This window comes from Humulus lupulus, chromosome 6 (assembly GCF_963169125.1).
Source record: "Humulus lupulus chromosome 6, drHumLupu1.1, whole genome shotgun sequence".
Taxonomy (NCBI): Eukaryota; Viridiplantae; Streptophyta; class Magnoliopsida; order Rosales; family Cannabaceae; genus Humulus; species Humulus lupulus.
The window spans coordinates 199729974-199748767 of NC_084798.1; the positions used below are offsets into that span (position 1 = coordinate 199729974).

The window sequence follows — 18794 nt, forward strand, 5'->3', positions numbered from 1 at the left end:
CTTGAAAAGTGTAGAAATACTTAGGATAGATGTAATATTAATTTCTTGTGTACAAAATAGTTCACTTTACCCTTAAAATAATTGTAGGACTCACACAAATTATCAATTTTACCTCCTTAAAATTTGAACAAAATATAAAAAAGAATTTAGATTCTCATTCTCACATTTACTTTACCATGTACCAAACACCCCATAAATCTTTCCATTATTTCTTTATATGCCCACATCTTGAGATGTTGAAAACTGTTTAGAAGGCTTAGGTGTGAGACTGTCAAATCAAGACCTATTTAACTCCTAAATTCTTCCTTTTTGGTTGCAACTAAAAAATAATTTAGATATTTAAGTACAACTTTTAGCATAATTTAAGAACTTTCATCACAAATATTTCAAAATAAAATAAAAATTTAGCTAAAATTCGATCAAACATAAAAGGGAAGAAAAACACATTAGAAAATTAATATGTATGATGGTCCTAATTAATACTTTTATAATTATTAATATTAGGTATATTTTATTCTTGAGATTGGAATGTAATTTAGTTTATTTAATGATTCCCTCTGAAAGAGTTAATACATTAAATTTTATTCTCATATACATTATTCTATTTTGATTGTCTAATACAAAATTAATAAAATTACAATTTATTCATACAAATTTTAAGAAGCTAAGCATTGTTCTATTACTTATTCATTCAAATCTTATCAATGACATGTGACTATGTCATAGGATCAGTCTCCCCATTCTCTATTTCTTGTAGAACTTGATGTAAACACCTTTTCCAAATCCTAAAATAGGATTTCGAAAAATGTTTCCTCTGATTTTTGTCCACCTGCATAAGTTTTTTTTTTTTTTTTTTTTTCAAAAAGAAAAGAAAAGAAATCAAATTACCAAAAGGTTCATTATAGGCTTGCTGAAGTCTTTGTGTAAGTGCTTCTTAATCTTTGAGAAAAAGAAAAAAAAAATGGAACCAAAAGGGAAAATGTACCTATATTTGGTAAGCAAGACATGGAAAAAGGTTGCCATGAACACCCTACTGTACTCTGCTCCGGCACATTGTCTCCCTCCTCCCCCAAAAGGCGTGAAGTTATTAGATGTTACAGTCGAATCGAGTTCCTGGTTTCCGTCCAATATCACAACTATATAATTAGTTTCTTTTAGTTCTTACCATTTAAAGGGTGAAACGAAGTACTTTTTGAGATGAAGATTGCTGATACTCAACCTTCCAACGACGTGGATTGAACTCAAGGGGATTGTGGAATGTGTTGGGACTAAAGTGCTGAGCAGAGGTGACCATCATAATGGTCCAACCAGCCGGAATAGTAAATTCTGTAAAACCATTTTGATTCAATATTTTTCATTATAAATTAAAAACTATGAAGCAATTTCTAAATATATATATAAATACATGGCAGGGGGTATCATCATTTACAAAACCTTTTACTGGGATATCTTTGATTGCTCTACGTAATAACCCCGGTGCAGTATTTCCCATCCTAAGAGATTCATTGATAACCTATAAATGTTTCACAAGCAGTAAAAACATGTAAAAGATTAAGGCACTTGAGACATTGATTTATCAAAAAACTTTGTGTAGAGTTATTGTGATTGTGGACTCACATTATGAGTAAAAGTCATCGATTTGTATTCGTCCCATGTGAGTGAAGAGTTTGGATTTTGTCTGTTTTTCAGAATTGCTTCCTGCTCAGCCTAATGTAAAGAATTTAATTAGCCATCATAAGCCATGTGTGATTAATACAAACATGAACAAGCCAGATTAGGGGCTTAAGAACTAGTCAATAGTACTTTTTAGCAATTTTTTTTGTTTTGCTGAGATAATTATTCGATTGTTCTCAAGAGATTGGTGCTGGATCAATTAAGTTTTGATTTGTTAAACATATAAGCAGTAAGTAGAAGAATTAAGTTTTCGTCTGCTTACTATCATCTCCTCCACTACTGAAGGATTCTCTGAGAGCATCGAGATAGCTACTGCTATCACAGATGAAACTGACTCAAATGTAACAAAGAGGATCGCAAAAATGAAATAAACAATGAAATCTTCAGATAAGAACTTCTCTTTTTCTCTGTCCATACAGATCTGATCCAGCATATCTCCTTGATTAAACTCAGGTGAGTTCTGTCTCTCCTTTACTATACCCTTCAACATGGATACTAACTTGTTTCGGTCCTGGTTTCATAACAAACCAAGCCGCTAATAAATACAGGTAGCTGTTATTACAACCTGTGAACAGTTTTTGGCGCGATTTTTTTTATGACCGTGTATACTGTAGCTATTTAGAGCATCTGCAAATTTTCGAAAAATTTCGAATAGTTTACAGTACCGAAAATTAGGTTTAAATATGTTGTTGCATGCGTGACTAATTTTTTTTTATGCTAGTGGAAAACAACATATTTGAACCTAGTTTTCGGTACTGTAAACTATTCAGAATTTTCTGAAAACTTGCAGTATACTCTAAATAGCTACAATATACACAGTTATAAAAAAAATCGCGCCGAAAACTATTCACGGATCGATAAACACTGAAAGTCCTGCTAGTAGGGCTTAGGGCTTAAAGTAAAGCCCATTAAAATATATATATATATATTATATAAACATAAATGTGACCAAAAATTAAAGAAGAGAATTTTGATTATTACCTTTAGAGATTGGTGGTATGCTGTGCCGGGAATGTTCAAAGGAAAAGACAATAAACCATTTAAGATTCTACTTAATGCCTCGGTTATACTTGTAGGTGAAGATTCAGCATCGTAACTGAAAATTTGCTTGGCGCCGAATTCTAAACTCAGCTGCGATAAATAACAGGTTAAGACAGTGAATAATATACAAGTGAATTGAATGTATAAAAAAAAGGTGGTTAAAACTTACAGATGAAGCAACTTGTTTGATCTCTACAGAATCTTGAGCTGACCACGAACTGAGAGCCTTGTTGACTACTTGTTCAAGCTGAGGTAGCAGCTTTTCCCTTAGGCTGACAATGCCAAAGTGATTAAGCACTGTTCTCCTTAGGTACTTGTGTACAGCACCAACTGCGTTAACTTGAGATTCTCCTTCTAGTGTGAATATCTTCGAAAAGGTGTCCAAATACCAGAGCTCAACTAGCCTCCCTTCTTCCCGTAAAAGGAAATTATTGAATTCAGGATCAACGGATATTATAGCTGGCCGAGCTGCTATGTTTGTCCGGAAAATAGTTCCATATCTGTAACAAAATGAAGATTACGTCCATGTCAATTAATAAATTAATCATGACTATTAATTAACTATGATAGACTACTTGAAGCAGATTAGAATATTGTAACACTCATATATAGTTTTAGATTAACTTTTAGCACCTACCAAATTACTTTGTTGAATATTATTACACTTGGTGACATAGAAGAAGATTAATATATGTTTAGGGACTTTTGCAGTAGGGGTCTGGTTAGGTTCTTTTGTTGTTTTTCACGCATAGATAATTTGTAATTCTAATTTCTTTATATAACCTGATACATTCTAGTTAGAGGCATTCTACAAATTTATAGAAAATTTTGGATAATTTAAAATATCAAATTTAGTATTCAAATAATCTATTATTCCTGTGTATATAAACCCAAAGATACATAATTGTTTGAATTCTCATTTCAGCATCTAAATTATCAAATTAATTGTGGGAGGTTCCCTATGACTATAGTGTCCTATAAGAAATATTGGAGTTACAATTTATTCATGTGTCAAAAACACAAAAATGACCTACTAATATGTACTTTTAAGATGGTATATGTGGATATTATCTATAAAAATAAATAAAAAAATTCACTATGTAAATTTAAATATATATATATATATCCAAAAAGAGATTATACCAGTTTTCTATATTATTATTTGTTGATTAATATGGAAATAATACTCTTTATTTTACAAATCCATATAAAAATATATATACCTTGGGTACATTTTTAATCAAATTTATTTTCAAATTATTATAAACTTTATATTAAAAAATAAAAGTTTAATATTAGTTTTTTTTTTAAATAAATAAATACAACAATAAAAATAAAAACAGGTAGCGAATTTTAAATGAGAAACCTAAAACTAACGAGTAATAATTTTGCTACTTTTGTAGTTTACAGTTTTTAATTAATTGAAAAATAATTAAAAAAAAATCAAATTTTTTAATTTTTATATTTTGAAATTTAGATATTTTTTTAGTTTAGTTGATTCTAAAAAATAATTGATAAAAAAATAACAAAGTTATTATTAATTTTTTAATTTTAGGTTATAATTAATAAAGATTGTTTACCTATTTTTTAAAGCTTGGATTTTAATCTTTATAAAATTTATATTATAATTTGACTTTTTTTTAATAGATTAGAAATGTTATGTAATAAAAATTGAGATATTTTTGTAACATCTAAAAGAAATTTGACAAATATTGTACTAGAAGTATGTTTTTATGTTGATTTATAAAGTACAAGGCAATATTTTGGTAATAACTAAATGAGAAGGGTATAAATTTGTAATGAAGAAAATAAAAATACATTAAATTTATATAATTCCATTTAAAAATGATCTATTTTATTAATAGACCCCTAAACTCAAATAAAAATAAGACTACATTTTAGTTTATTAAGAAATCACATATTTAAAACCAATAACAATAATAAACAAACGTTATTTGAGTAAAATTAAATAAATGACGAGGTAGGAATAAATTTAATTTTAAATTACAAATTATATATATCATAGAATTAATATGATTTTTGTCCTTCAACTGTTACCACTATCATATCATATCCTTTTAATTTTTTTGGATATTAAAAATCTCTCATAAATTTTTACCACTACAAAAGTTTGTTCCCTTGTCTAAAAGAGCTGACGTGGTATGCTAAAGATTTGACACATAACTTTTTCACACTCCCTAAAATATCTTCACAGTAAATTTTGTGCCCCTAAATTATTATTGCATTATATATAGAGTATTGCTCTAGAACTATTGTCATTACTTAATCGTGCCACTTGAATTTTGCACTGGGGCACGATTCGGCAGAGATAAATTTTTAATAACCGAAAAAATTTGAAACAGTGTGATAATAGTTCGCTGAAAAAAATTATATTTATTCTATATCATAATACATATACTTTTTATTATTCATAAAATATTGGGTTTATATTTTTTTAGACCTTGTGTTTTGCTTCATTACCTGTTTGGATCCTATGTTTTGACAAATTATTTTTTGGACCCTGTGTTTTGTAAAATGGTTCAAATAGGCCCATAAACCTGATTTTGATAAACAAAAAATTAAGTATAACAACACAGTTGTTAGGCAGAATGACTGTATTTTTGTTCTGAGTTGTTAGTTTGAAGAATTATTTGTGATTTTAGTTAAAAAAACTTTGATCAAAATCGGTTTTAGGAATCTATTTGAACTAATTTAGAAATCACATGGTCCAAAAATTAATTTGTCAAAACACAAGGTTCAAACAGGTAATGAGACAAAACTTAGGATCTAAAAAAATATAAACCTGAAAAACATTTCAGGTTGCTTTTACTTATTATGTATACATAAACATAAAAATATTTAAGTTAATTTATATTAATTTTTAAATTAAAGTTGGGGGATATTAAACTATTAATTTTTTAATATTTTTATTTCTTAAAAATCTATGTTCTCTTGAAATTTTTATATTTTCCTAATTAAGATGGATAATAGCAATATTTTCTTTTTTCTTATTTTGAATTAATAATAATAACCCTATAAAGGATGTAGTTATTATAGAAAAGCATGCGTGTTAACATAAACAAATTCGGAATATTTTATTCAATATATACACAATTAGTAATATTCACTGAAATTGTATATAATTAGACATCAATAATTTATCTTTACCTTTGAATTCTTGTTTTGAAGAAAGGATGAAGGTCAAGAGAGTAACTGGGAATAATGAGAGAAAGAGTTTCTCCAATGAGAGGGAATCCCATTGAGCCTGGAGGTAGAATCCCATTGCATTTAGGATTCCTCCACCTCCTAATCCAATTGCCAAGCCATATCACCAGCAACCCCACTAGGCCAACTACTACTGTATTAGTCCACATCTTAAGTAATTATCTTGTGAGCTCTACCACTATTATTACTTCTTCTCACAATTCAGTTGTAGAAGAGCTCTATTTATAGTTTGTGAAGAGAACTAGCTATGAATTTTTCTCCATATTTATGAAAAGAAAGAAAGGAAAAAAATTCCATATCCAACCTAATTTCCACTAAAGGAATTATACTTGGTAAACCCACCAATAATGACCACCTACATACATGGGCCAACCTATATATAGTTAGGCAAGTGTAATTTTCTTTTTTAAATTATTAAAAAAAATTAATTAACTCTTTTACATCTCATAATTATATTACAAGATGATTTTCAATATAATAAATAGTTTTTTTGTCCCCTGAATTTTTGACACTATTAGATTATGCCTTCTAAAATATACGATTAGTTAAAATTTTCTCATAAACTATTAATACTATCAAATTGTGCCTCATGTTACAATTTGCATAAAATAATTAGTATTTTAGCTCCCGAATTATTCTATTAGTTCTTAAAAAAATTTTAAAAATTATTAAAAAAATTCAATAAAAGACTAAAATTATTTCAAAGTCCTTTTAAATATATTTAAGTTTTTTAAAAGAAAAACTAAATTGTTACAAATGAAAAAAAAAAAAACATATTCCCTTCTTCTTTATTCTTTTTAATATATTTTTATAATTACTTTATATTCTTTCATTTTTGCCCAATATTTTTAATTAATTAAGTTTTGTATATTTCTTTTAAAATTAGTACATTTTGAATTTATAATATTTTATATATATTTAATTTTTTAAATGATTTTAGGGAGCAAAAATGAGGGAATAGAAAGAAATTAGAAAAATTAATAAAAAAGAATAAAGAAGAAAGGAATATGTTTTTTTAATTATAACAATTTACTTTTTCTTTTAAAAAATATTTTTAAACTTAAATTTATTTAAAAGAAATTTGAAATAGTTTTAGTCTTTTATTGAATTTCTTTAATAATTTTTCTTAAATTTGTATGAACTAATAAAAAAATTGATTTTAAAACTTTTAGACTTAAAGGGTGATTTGGTAGTTGCCAAAGTTTGGGGGCGAAAATGCTAATTATTTTATTTAAATCATAACAGGGGGCACAATATGATATTATTAATAGTTCAATGAGAAATTTTAACAGACGATATATTTTAGGGGGCACAATCTCATAGTGTCAAAAATTCAGGGGCAAAAATGTTATTTATTCTTTTCAATATAAGAGAACAAATCATTACGAAAGTTAAAAAATATCTACCATAATATTACTACTTTGATTAAATCTTTAGATATAAAAAGTGTGTATTTAAAAAAATTTCTTGGTTTTAACATTTTTTTTTGTTAACTTTAACTTGATATTCTAAATATTTAACGAAATATACTTTTAAAATCAATTAAAAATAAATATTTATTAATGATATTAATATAAATTTAAAAGTTATTATTATTATATGTAATCCTTATTTTTATAAATTTTTTATAGAATAACTATTTAGTAATTATAGTAATATAAATTAAAATATTATTATTATAATAATATTTAATACAAAAATTAAAATTTTAATAATATTAATATAAATTCAAATGTTGTAAAATATTATTATTACAGTAATATATAATACATAATCTTAATTTTTATTATTTATATTAAAAAACATGTTATTTTTTATTTAACTTATATAAATATATATTCATTTAAATAACAACAAAGATTATAGATATATTATATGTAAATGTCGTACAAATAGTATGACTGTGTACAGGGCCTGCTCAATGTGTTGAGGGGCCTTGGGAATTTTTTTTAAAGGGAGTCTTCTATTTAAAAAGAAAATTTTCAGTAAATACCACCTCGAACCAAGTAAATATATATACTATTTCGTTTAATAAGACAAAAAAAGTTTACTTTCCAAGTTTCAAACCTCAATACATTCATCAAACTTGGACCTTCTTTGATCAATTGATCTAATGTAAACTTATGATATATAATTGAACCAATATATATATATATATATTATCCCAAAAATTAACATATTTGACGTGACATTAAGCTTTAGACACGTTGCATTAGGTCGGGTAGGCTAGTCGGCGTATACTCACATAATATATAATAGTTACTGCTCACCAGAACCACTAGAAAACTTGCTGGTCAGTATAACAGGCAGGCTGGTCGGAATACATTTGACAAACGAATAACAGTCACAGTTCGGTACGCTTGCCAGGAGAGCATATGGTCAGTATGACGAAAAGACATACCTGCTCAGATGAAAGCAATTACACTCACTGTTAGCACTCTGCGAGAATCGCCCAACAACCCACAAAGAGCACCTAACAGCCCTGAAGACTCAGTCAAGCTTCCTAACAAGTAGGGCCGTAACCACGTGCAAGAATGTAGGGATATTTCCTCATCCGTTATGCTCAGGCACAACCCTTGGACGAGAGGGACAATATAAATACAAACTCTTCACCACAATGGAAGGGACACACAAAAATAGCCTACCGACTAGCACCAGAAACATACCGAGCAGCCTGGCTTGGTACTTAGCAATGATTCTGCCATTCTATATTCTACTTGTATTCACTGGTTATCATGTGTAAACCATTAGGATCAATACAAATCTAAGAGGAAGTAGGTCATTACCATTTCTTGGGGCCGAACCTCTATAATTCTGGTGTTCTCTATTATTTACTGCTCATTATTACTAGGTTCTTGGTTTATTTATGGTTCATTGATTATCTAATTGAAAGCTCTCGAATTAATTATTTTGACTCCACGTCAGTTGACTAAAAACACCAGTCAATATTTTGGTGCTTTCATTGAGAGCCCAAGACAATCACATTCGGATTCCATTGCTGTAAGTCTCAACCAGAAGGTCAAGCCAAGAGCCTCCAGAGCCCGAGGCTGAAGTCTTTCACCAAGTCCCATAGATGAGCAATTTGAATGGGTAGCGAGGTGATTTGTCGCCTAGAAACCCATCTGGTGTAGGAGGGCAAACTGCTGGGCCAAATGCACCAGGACACAGAGCTGCTGCCTCCGCTAGAATTACCCATGCAGGAACGTCAGGTGGAGTTGCTGCAAGGGACACCGACCAGCTAGGACCAAGAGCTGGAGGTCGTAGACGGTATGAGCCCCACGTAGATATCGAAGGACTTGACCCTAAAATTGATCAGATAATGGAGGTCATGGGGCATATTCAAGATCAGATTGCCACCATGAACTAGGGGCGATCTACTACTCAAGAGGCCCTTAATGAGGCTTTTGAAAAACAAATGAGAGATTTATAAGAATGGATGGATTGAAATGCCCGGGAGGTCCAAGCCCGTTAGGAAGACATGGAGCGCCAGACTAGGGAGGCTACTGAATCCATTCGAAATTATATACAACATCAACAAACGCAGGGTATGGGGACTGCAGCTGGAACTGCTATCCATAACCAACAACATCCTCCCATTTTTGGTTTCAGTGAGGGTGTCATGCATGGACCAGAGGCTCAACCTCACAATGGGAATCAGGGTCCGAACAGAAGTCACAAATATGGTCGGGGAGCCCAAGCCAAGAACAATAAGAGGCCCTTACCAGCTGATGAACAAGTCCTGCCAAGGCGCTGCATGGGAATGACCAAGCAAGAAACTTTCGGCCAAGATCTAAGGCAATGGTTGTGACAAGAATCCTGGTAGGGGTGCACATTTAACCCGCAAAACCCGAAAACCCGTAAAACCCGCCCGACCCGAACCCGGAGAACCCGTTTTTTCGAAAAAACCGACAAAATCGGGTTTAACCTGACCCGAACCTGAAAAAATTGGGTCGGATTCGGGTTTGCAATATATGTACTGTCGGGTTCGGGTGTAACCCGAAACCCAACTGAATTTTTTTTAAAAATAAAAAATAAAATCAAAATAAATAAAATCAAAATCTGAAACAATTTAACCCTAAACTTTATACCCGACCCCCCCTTTTTTTTGTTCTCCTTCGTTTCAGTCAAGTGGCAGCCCAGCCCCAGCCTCCCTCGTCCCTCCTTCGGTTCAAGCTTCAGCAGTACCATCATCAACATCAAGCACAACAGCCTGAGCTGAGCCTCCCTCTTGGTTCAAGCTTCAGCACGGCAGCAACAGCAAGGAGGAGAGAAGAAGAGAAGTCGAGTGCCACTGCCTTGCCTGCCGCCGACCCAACCCTTCGAGATGAGCCCGGAGCCTCCCTCACCCTCAGCTCTCACGCGGCGGCACCACCGGCCACCACCAGCGGCGCAACACGCCTCGCCTCGCCTGAGTCCGGTAAGCACAACTATACATAATACATATTTACATTTAGTATATATATGTATATATAATATATATGTATATATAATATATATATATATGTTAGGATAGGCAGGTTTCAGTTAAGTTAGAATTTTATAATTCAGATTTCATATATATATATGTATATATATATATGTTAGGATAGGCAGGTTTCGGTTAAGTTAGCATTTTATAATTCAGATTTCATATATATATATATGTTAGGATAGGCAGGTTTCGGTTAAGTTAGAATTTTATAATTCAGATTTCATATATATATATATATATGTATATATATGGTAGGCAGGTTTCGGGTCACCATTAAGTTAGAATTCTTTCATATAATTCAAATTATGAGATTAAGAAATCATTTCTTGGTAAAAACCTTAAGTAACCAAATGGAATTATGAAATCATTAACTTAATATAATTCAAATTTCTGCCTAATGAATTCATATATATATATATATGTTAGTTGTCAAACCATTAAGAAATGCTCTAACAGTTAGGCAGTTAAAGTTTTGTTTTGGTTGGAAATAAGGGCAAGTTTTGTACACAAAAGTCAGAGATTTTGGGTTTGAAATTGGCAATGTGGGTTCAGTTTGAATATTTTGTTAGTTTAACTTTTGTTAGGCAATGAACATATGATGCATTAATAAGGACCAATGACTAAAACTTTATTGTATGCGATGGTCAAAGTATATTTTGTGTGTGTATATCAGTGTGTGTTTTGTGTTTATAGTATCTTCTTTTGTCTAGCAATAACAATTACTTGAATTTCTATTGATTTGTTAGGTAATGGATATTGATGAGGTAGATGAAACTCTTCTCCCCAATAGATGCTCAAGATCAACCACCTCTCACTCAAACTGAAAACCATACTCCTCCTACTGATCAGGGTAGAAAAACTAGAGCTAGTAGGAGGGTTAGACCTCCCCCCATCCCTAGTGCTAGTAGTACCGAGAAAACAGAGGGAAAATGGTCATCTATTTGGGATCATTTTACTAAGGAAGATCCTCCTCCACCCTCGACAGATCCTAACGAAGAGTCTCCTCCCCCCAAGTGCATATGTAATTATTGTGGGTCTGACTTCTTGTGTGACAGTAGAAAACATGGGACCAGTCATTTGTGGAACCATTTTAAGAAAGTATGCGACCTAAGTCCATATAAGATTAATGAGCAGAGACAGAAGACTTTAAGCTTTCAGAATGTAAAGGGAGGGAAAGAGGGGGAGAAAAACTTAGTAGTGGTAGCTTATAACAAAGAAGCTTGTAGGGTAGCCCTCACACAATATATTGTGTTGGATGAGTTGCCATTTAGACATGTCGAGGGTGAAGGGTTCAAAAGATTTGTCAAAACACTCCAACCTCGGTTTGAGATCCCTTCTCGAATGACTGTTGCTAAAGATGTATTGAAGTTATATAAGGAGGAGAAGGCAACATTGAAAAATATTTTGAGTCTTGAGAGGATATCAATTACTACCGATACTTGGACTTCCATTCAAAATTTGAATTACATGGTCATCACTGCTCATTGGATTGATAATTCTTGGGAGTATCAGAAAAGAATTATCAATTTTTGCCAAGTGGTAGATCACAAAGGGGAAACCATTGGCCATGAGATCGACTTATGTCTTTTAGATTGGGGCATCTCTAAGTTGTTTACCATTACGGTAGACAATGCTTCGTCTAATGATGTTTCCATTAGATACTTGAGGCAAAAATCCAAGGAGAAAGAGCGAGGCCTAATTTTGGATGAAAAGTTTTTACATATGAGGTGTTGCGCTCATATTGTGAATCTAATTGTCACTGAAGGGTTGAACGAAAAACATGGGTCAATTGCAACAATTAGAAATGCTGTGAGGTTCGTTAGGTCTTCTCCTGCTAGGCTAAAAAAATTTAAGGAGCGTGTCATGCAGGAAAAGATTGAATGTAAAGGACTTTTGTGTTTAGATGTCCCAACAAGATGGAACTCCACATATCTAATGCTCAATTGTGCAATGAAATTTCGGAAGGCATTTGACAGGATGAAAAGAGATGCTAATTATATGAATTATTTTGATGAGGTTGACAAAAATGGAATACCAAAGGAGGGGCCCCCCACTGTTGATGATTGGGAAAATGCTTCAGTGTTTTTGAGGTTTTTGGAGACTTTTTACGAAGTAACATTAAATTTTAGTGGGTCTACTTATGTTACTGCTAATAAGTACTTCATTGAGATCTCCAATATGCAACAAGAACTGTGTGACTTAGTAGCTGACGATGATGATAATGAGTTATTGAGAACAATGGCAATGAGCATGAAACTAAAGTATGACAAGTATTGGGGAAAACTTGATAATTGCAATGAGGCACTTCTAATTGCCTTGGTCCTTGACCCAAGATACAAGTTTGACTATCTCAGTCATTGCTTTAGTGCTACTTATGATGAGATGACGTGCAAAGAGATGGTGAAAAAGGTAGAGAAGACAATGCGGGCAATGTTTGATCAATATAATGAGACAGCATCAAGTCTTCATCTATCGGCATCTATGACTCAGCTACAATCAACCTCTATTGTTAGTTCTTCATCCACATTTGTCATGCCTGTTAGTGGTCGACCTAGTGCCAACAAGAAGTCACGAAATTTGCATGATGAGTTTGTGGCACGAAGATTGGATAAGGATGATGGAGTGACAAAAAATGAGGTCGATAAATATTTGGAAGAGGAACCTGAGCGGCCAACTGAGAATTTTGATGTTTTGGGATGGTGGGCTAGTAGTGGGTGCAAGTACAAGATCTTGTCACTCATGGCTCGTGATGTGTTAGCTATACCAGTTACCACCGTTGCTTCTGAGGCGACATTTTCTATAGGAGGTCGAATTTTAGATCCTTTTAGAAGCTCACTAAGCCCAAGGATGGTCGAAGCATTAATTTGTCTCAATAACTGGTGGAGCGGATCACATCAACCCATCATAACTCGAGAATATATGGAAGAAGAAGAAGCGCTTCAAACATCAGAGTATCTTGAGTCAGGTAGTTTAATACATTTTAATATTTATTTTAAGTGTGTGAATGTTTTTTTATAATCTAATATTTATCTTTTATATTAAAAATATTTGTAGAGATGACCAATGATCCTACAAGTGCTGGGCCTGAGCCAGCTTCATCCTCCGTCAATTTTCAGTCTTCAGCCTCATCTGTTGCACAACAATCTACAAATTAAAAGAATTGCAATTGCTTGTAAGAATTTATTCATGCCTACCTGCCTTTATGTTATTTATTATCCTTGATTTCTTTTCTTTACTAATTTTTCTTATTTGAATTTTGAAAGGAATGAAGGAAAGGAAAGAAAGAAAGGGCATGGACTTTTGCTGGTCATGTATTTTGAACTTTTATAGACTTAATTTAATGTTTATGGTTGTAGACGACTTATGGACTTTATTTTGGTTTTGTGGTTAACTAGTTATGTACTTAAGTTTATGGATTTTATCGTTGTTTATTTATGGTTGTATTTTGGGACTTTGACATTTTTAGTGTTTGATTGACATTATATTTTAACTTCTTTTTTCTTTTCTTATTTTTTTTAAATTAAAGGATGTATAAGTTTCAGCTTTACAATTTGTTGAGCATCTTTTTTTCCTTTTTGTTTGTGCCTTGTTCTGATAACTGAACTCCAATCCAAGGGTAGGTTTTATGCAGGTATTAAAAAAAGAATGGTAATATTGGTGCCTGACAATTTCAGTCCATTGATTTTGGTCCACAATGTTACATGAACACATGGCTCCTGTTTTTTTTAGTCCATACACTAGAGATAAGTGCTTGATCACTTCACCATTAATGAAGTGCAACCATGGATGGAAGGCCAAGCCAACTAGTGCCCCACGTTTTTCTTTGCATTGATTTTACTGTATAATTGCACATATAGGAAGACAAACAAAAGAAAAGATCACAAATTGAAATGGGGACACAGATTTAATAGTAACAGTAGATACATGACCAAAAATACATACATATTTTTTGAGAAAATTTTCCTAGCAAAAAATACATACATATTTTTTGAGAAAGATGATATTTTTGAAGAAAAAAAATGGTATTTTTGAAGAAAAAAAATGGCAATTTTGAAAAAAAAAATGGCATTTTTACAAATCTGGGCTTTTCGGCCCAAAATCAGAAATGGCCCATCAAACCCGAAATTACACCCGAACCCGAACCCGAACCCGACTGAACCTGAACCTGAAAAAATCCGAAAATTTCAGATCGGTTTCGGTACCATTTTTCGTAACCCGAAACCCGCAAAACCCGAACCCGATGAACCCGAAACTTGAAAATCTGACCCGTGTGCACCCCTAAATCCTAGTGCTGCAAGACAGGATGGTAATCCCTGAGCTCCAACGCCGAATAGGAGTGGTCAGCCCCAAAACTACTAGCAACTATCTGGTCGGTACAGACAACACCAAGAATACTGACCAAGATCCCGAAGGAATGAGCCGGAAGTTAGTAGTGCATATAGACCCCATTATGATGATGGGTATGACCATGATGTAACCAGCCTGAAGAACCGTTTATCCCACAAGGGCAGGATATTCTGAATAACCAACCACCCCGAGGTGGAGGGTTTCAGGGAGTACCTCCAGTACCAGGCCGAGCAGACAACCAGAATGCTGGGGGCAGGCCTCGGCCAAACTCCGTTTTCAACCGAATGGGCCCCATGGGAGGTGAATACCTTCAGGATTCTCTTAATCGTAGTAGGGAAAATCAGGATTCGAACAATATAGCTTCGCCTGAGCCTGTTCGGGACCCGAGAATGGATGAGGTCTGCAATGCAGCACAACCCCAGGTAGTTGCAGACCCTAACATCCAGGCCCAACTAGATGTGTTAACCCGACTGCTAAGGGACTTGATGACCCCAAAGTTAACAAATAATGAAATGGAGAGGCAGAGATAATCCTCATTTTCAGAACATACTAATCATCTGCCCATACCTGTCAAATTCAAAATGCCAACATGGAAGATGTACACTGGACTGGAAGACCCAGTATCCCATGTTCACAACTTTGAACTGCAGACTGATCTTCAGGGGGTTTGGGATGACGCCAGTTGTATGATCTTCCCGGCCACCCTATCAGAAATCAGCCAGCAATGGTTCTTCAAGCTACAACCAGGGTCAATTACATCATGGGATGGAATTGTACGCATATTCTATTCCCAATTCTCTTTGGCAATGCCCCTTCCAGATGAGCCGAATGACCTGGTAGACATAAAATAAAGAGATAATGAACCTTTAAAGGACTACATTCAACGTTTTATGTGGGAAGCCACCAGAGTGAAATCCCTCAGTGGTGATGGTAAGCTGATAACCATTAATTCGGGAGTCCAAGTAAAAAGTTTGCACGTACCACCCAGGAGTTCCTTGATTGGGCAGAGGAATTCATCAAGCTTGAGGAAGCCGAGCGGAAGGTGGATAATCCAACTCATACAGCTACCGAGCAGGGGAAAACAGATGCTATGAATACCACTAACCTTGCAGAGGGATGTAAGAATGGGGCTAAGAACGGAAACACAGTAATGGGGCTGGAAGTAACGGTAACGAGAATGACAATAAGAAGCCTAAGACCGCCGAGCAGCCCAAACTACGAGAATATGTTCTTAAGTTTATTACTTACTCCATCTTGTTGGAGCCCCGTGCAGATGTTTTCAATGCTATCCAGGAAGTTGTACCATACAGAAAACCTCCATCAATGAGGAAGGATGTTAATAGACAGGATATGACTAAGTTCCCTTGGTTTTACAATGACTATGGTCATGAAACCAATGAATGCAACCATATAAAGGGGGAAATAGAATTCCTCATTCGACAAAACAATGCTCATCTGAAAATGTAGGTACGGTCGACTAACGACCAGCATCCTTAAGAACCTCCTCAGCAACAGTCTCAACAGTATCAAAGCAATCAGCCTCTCCTCCCACCACCAGTTGTTGTTCAGCTAGATATGATCTGTGGCGGACCACATTTGTCCAGCAACTCCGGCAAAGCTCGAGAAAGATACGCTCGCTCCCTTAGGCATGAGCAGGAGGAAGATGTACTGGTTGTCCAGGAGCGTACTACCAAACAACCTCGCTACTAGTGTGAGCCCATCCCCTTCAACAAGGAAGACACAAGTCACGTACATCATCCACATAATGATCCTTTGGTGGTAGAAGTACAGATCAGTAATATGATTGTGGCCTTAAATGATGATTGACCATGGGTCGTCTGCCAACATCTTGGTTAAAGAATACCTTGGAAATGATGAATTTAAGCATCAGAGATATGGAATCATGTGAGAAGCTGCTGTACGGATTCACAAGGAATGGCATGCCCCCAGTAGGAAGCATAAGGCTGCCTTTGATAGTGGCGATGACACCTAAGAGCAACACAGTAATGGATTTGTTCATAGTAATTGACATCCCCTCTCCGTACAATGCCATGATAGGTCGACCAGCCTTGTATGACCTCCGAGCAATTACTTTGGTTTTCCATCTGCTCATCAAATTCCCAACCCGGGCAGGTATAGGATGTCTTAAGAGGAACCAACTGGTGGCCAGAGTGTTATAATTCATCAGTTAAAAAGGCAGGGAAGGCAGTCTGTACTGCACAGCCTACAGGGCTCAGTTATAAGAAATAGCATGCAACCCAAAACAGGGGGAGGACATAGACCCTTGTTTTTGGGATATTGATACAGAGGTGGGTCCAGTCAAATAATTAGAAGAAGTCCCGCTTGACCCAAAGCACTCGACTAGGGTTGTCAAGTTAGGGATATTGTTGTTTGGGAACATAAGATCCGCTTTGATCCAGTTCCTATGGAACAACCAAGATGTATTCGCCTGGTATCATGATGATATGGTGGGAATCAGCGCAACCATTATAAGTCATGCCCTCAACATCGATACTGAACACTTCAAACTTGTACAATAGAAAAGGAGGTTACTAGATCAAACGAGGGCAAAGGCATTGAAGGAGGATGTGGAGAAGCTTCGAAATAACAATTTCATTAGGGAAGCCTTCTACCTAGTATGGGTGTCTAATTCTGTATTGGTACCAAAGCCTAATAACAAATGGAGGGTGTGCATAGATTTCACAGATCTAAATAAAGCTTGCCTAAAGGACTGCTTCCCACTCCCGAGAATTGACCAGCTGGTAGATGCTACAGCCGGCAATGAAATCTTAACCTTTATGGATGCCTACTCGGGGTACAACCAGATAAGCATGCATCCACCCAACTAGGAACACACCAGCTTCCGTACAGATGTGGGGTTGTACTGCTATAGAGTTATGTCGTTCAGCCTGAAAAATGTTGGAGCCACGTATCAGCGGCTGGTAAACCGTATGTTCAAAGACCAGATAGGAAATAACATGGGGGTTTACGTGGATGATATGTTGGTGAAATCCAAAAAGGCTAGGGGCACATTATGGACTTGGAGGAATGCTTCAACATCTTGAGGCACTATAGAATGAAATTGAACCCCCTGAAATGCTCCTTTGGTGTGGGGTCGGGAAAATTCTTGGGGTTTATAGTGAACTCCGGGGAAATTGAAGTGAACCCCGAGAAGATAAAGGTGTTGCCGAACATGCACTCACTAGCCAGGATCAAGGACGTGCAGAGCCTAACAGGACGCATAGCAGCACTAACTAGATTCGTGTCCAAATCTACTGATAAATGTATTCTGTTTTTCAATATCCTCAGAGGTACAAATAAATTTGAAAGGATCGAGGAGTGTGAACAAGCCTTCCAAGCTCTAAAGCAGCAACTAGCATAACCCTCGATCCTTTCAAAACCTTTTGAGGACAAAATACGGTGCATATACCTAGCAGTAACTCAAAAAGTTGTTAGTGCAGTCCTGGTCAGAGAGGAAAATAAGATTCAACATCCAGTCTACTATGTTAGTAAACGGCTAATCGAGGCTGAGGGCAGGTATCCTTTAATTGAAAAATTAGCTTACTGCCTGCTCTTGTCTTCTAGAAAACTTCGCTCGTACTTCCAAGCTCATCCCATAAAGGTTCTTACCGACCAACCATTGCGCCAAGTCCTGCAAAATCCGGACACCTCTGGCTGGTTACTCAAATGGTCTATAGAGCTCGAGCAATATGAAATCGCATACCATCCCTGAACAGCAATTAAAGCCCAGACTCTCGCAGATTTTGTAGCTGAATGTACCGGTATACCAGAGACAAATGAAGAAATGGCCAAGCAGCCATCAAAATTTGGAACAACACCCGGTATAGGTGTTGAGCAGAATACCGAACACCTAGAATCCAACACTATTCATTTCGAAGGAGAACCCCAAGTCTGGAAGCTACACGACGATGGCTCGTCGACCGACTAGCTGTCTAGGCTGGTCTTTCGCTAATCACACCTGAAGGGCAACACATCCACTGTGTACTTTGTTTTTGGTTTAATGCATCTAATAACA

At 34.9% G+C, this 18794-nt stretch overlaps 1 protein-coding gene across 2 annotated transcripts; it reads right to left on the reverse strand.

The window, feature by feature from the left end:
• Positions 1-478: 478 nt before the first annotated feature.
• Positions 479-6137, reverse strand: LOC133782948 (beta-amyrin 16-alpha-hydroxylase CYP87D16-like). Of its 2 annotated transcripts, XM_062222436.1 has the most exons (9): positions 5884-6137; positions 2885-3215; positions 2656-2805; positions 1937-2185; positions 1618-1707; positions 1435-1513; positions 1220-1326; positions 986-1113; positions 479-829 (listed from the first exon to the last, which is right to left on the reverse strand). In XM_062222436.1, exons 1-9 carry the CDS (start codon positions 6087-6089, stop codon positions 745-747), a joined length of 1425 nt encoding a protein of 474 aa, XP_062078420.1. In that variant the 5' UTR covers positions 6090-6137; the 3' UTR covers positions 479-744. The 2 variants fall into 2 exon arrangements, with proteins under 2 accessions (XP_062078420.1, XP_062078421.1); XM_062222437.1 differs by lacking the exon at positions 1937-2185.
• Between the last annotated feature and the right edge of the window lie 12657 nt (positions 6138-18794).

Bases quoted from the DNA above. Each gene is read 5' to 3' on its own strand.
- LOC133782948 (XM_062222436.1), bottom strand. From the start codon at position 6,089: ATGTGGACTAATACAGTAGTAGTTGGCCTAGTGGGGTTGCTGGTGATA. The intron at 1,327-1,434 runs GTTTTGTAAATG...ATGGTTTTACAG, and splicing joins CAAAGATATCCCAGTAAAAG to AATTTACTATTCCGGCTGGT. The intron at 1,114-1,219 runs GTTGAGTATCAG...GACGGAAACCAG, and splicing joins TCAATCCACGTCGTTGGAAG to GAACTCGATTCGACTGTAAC.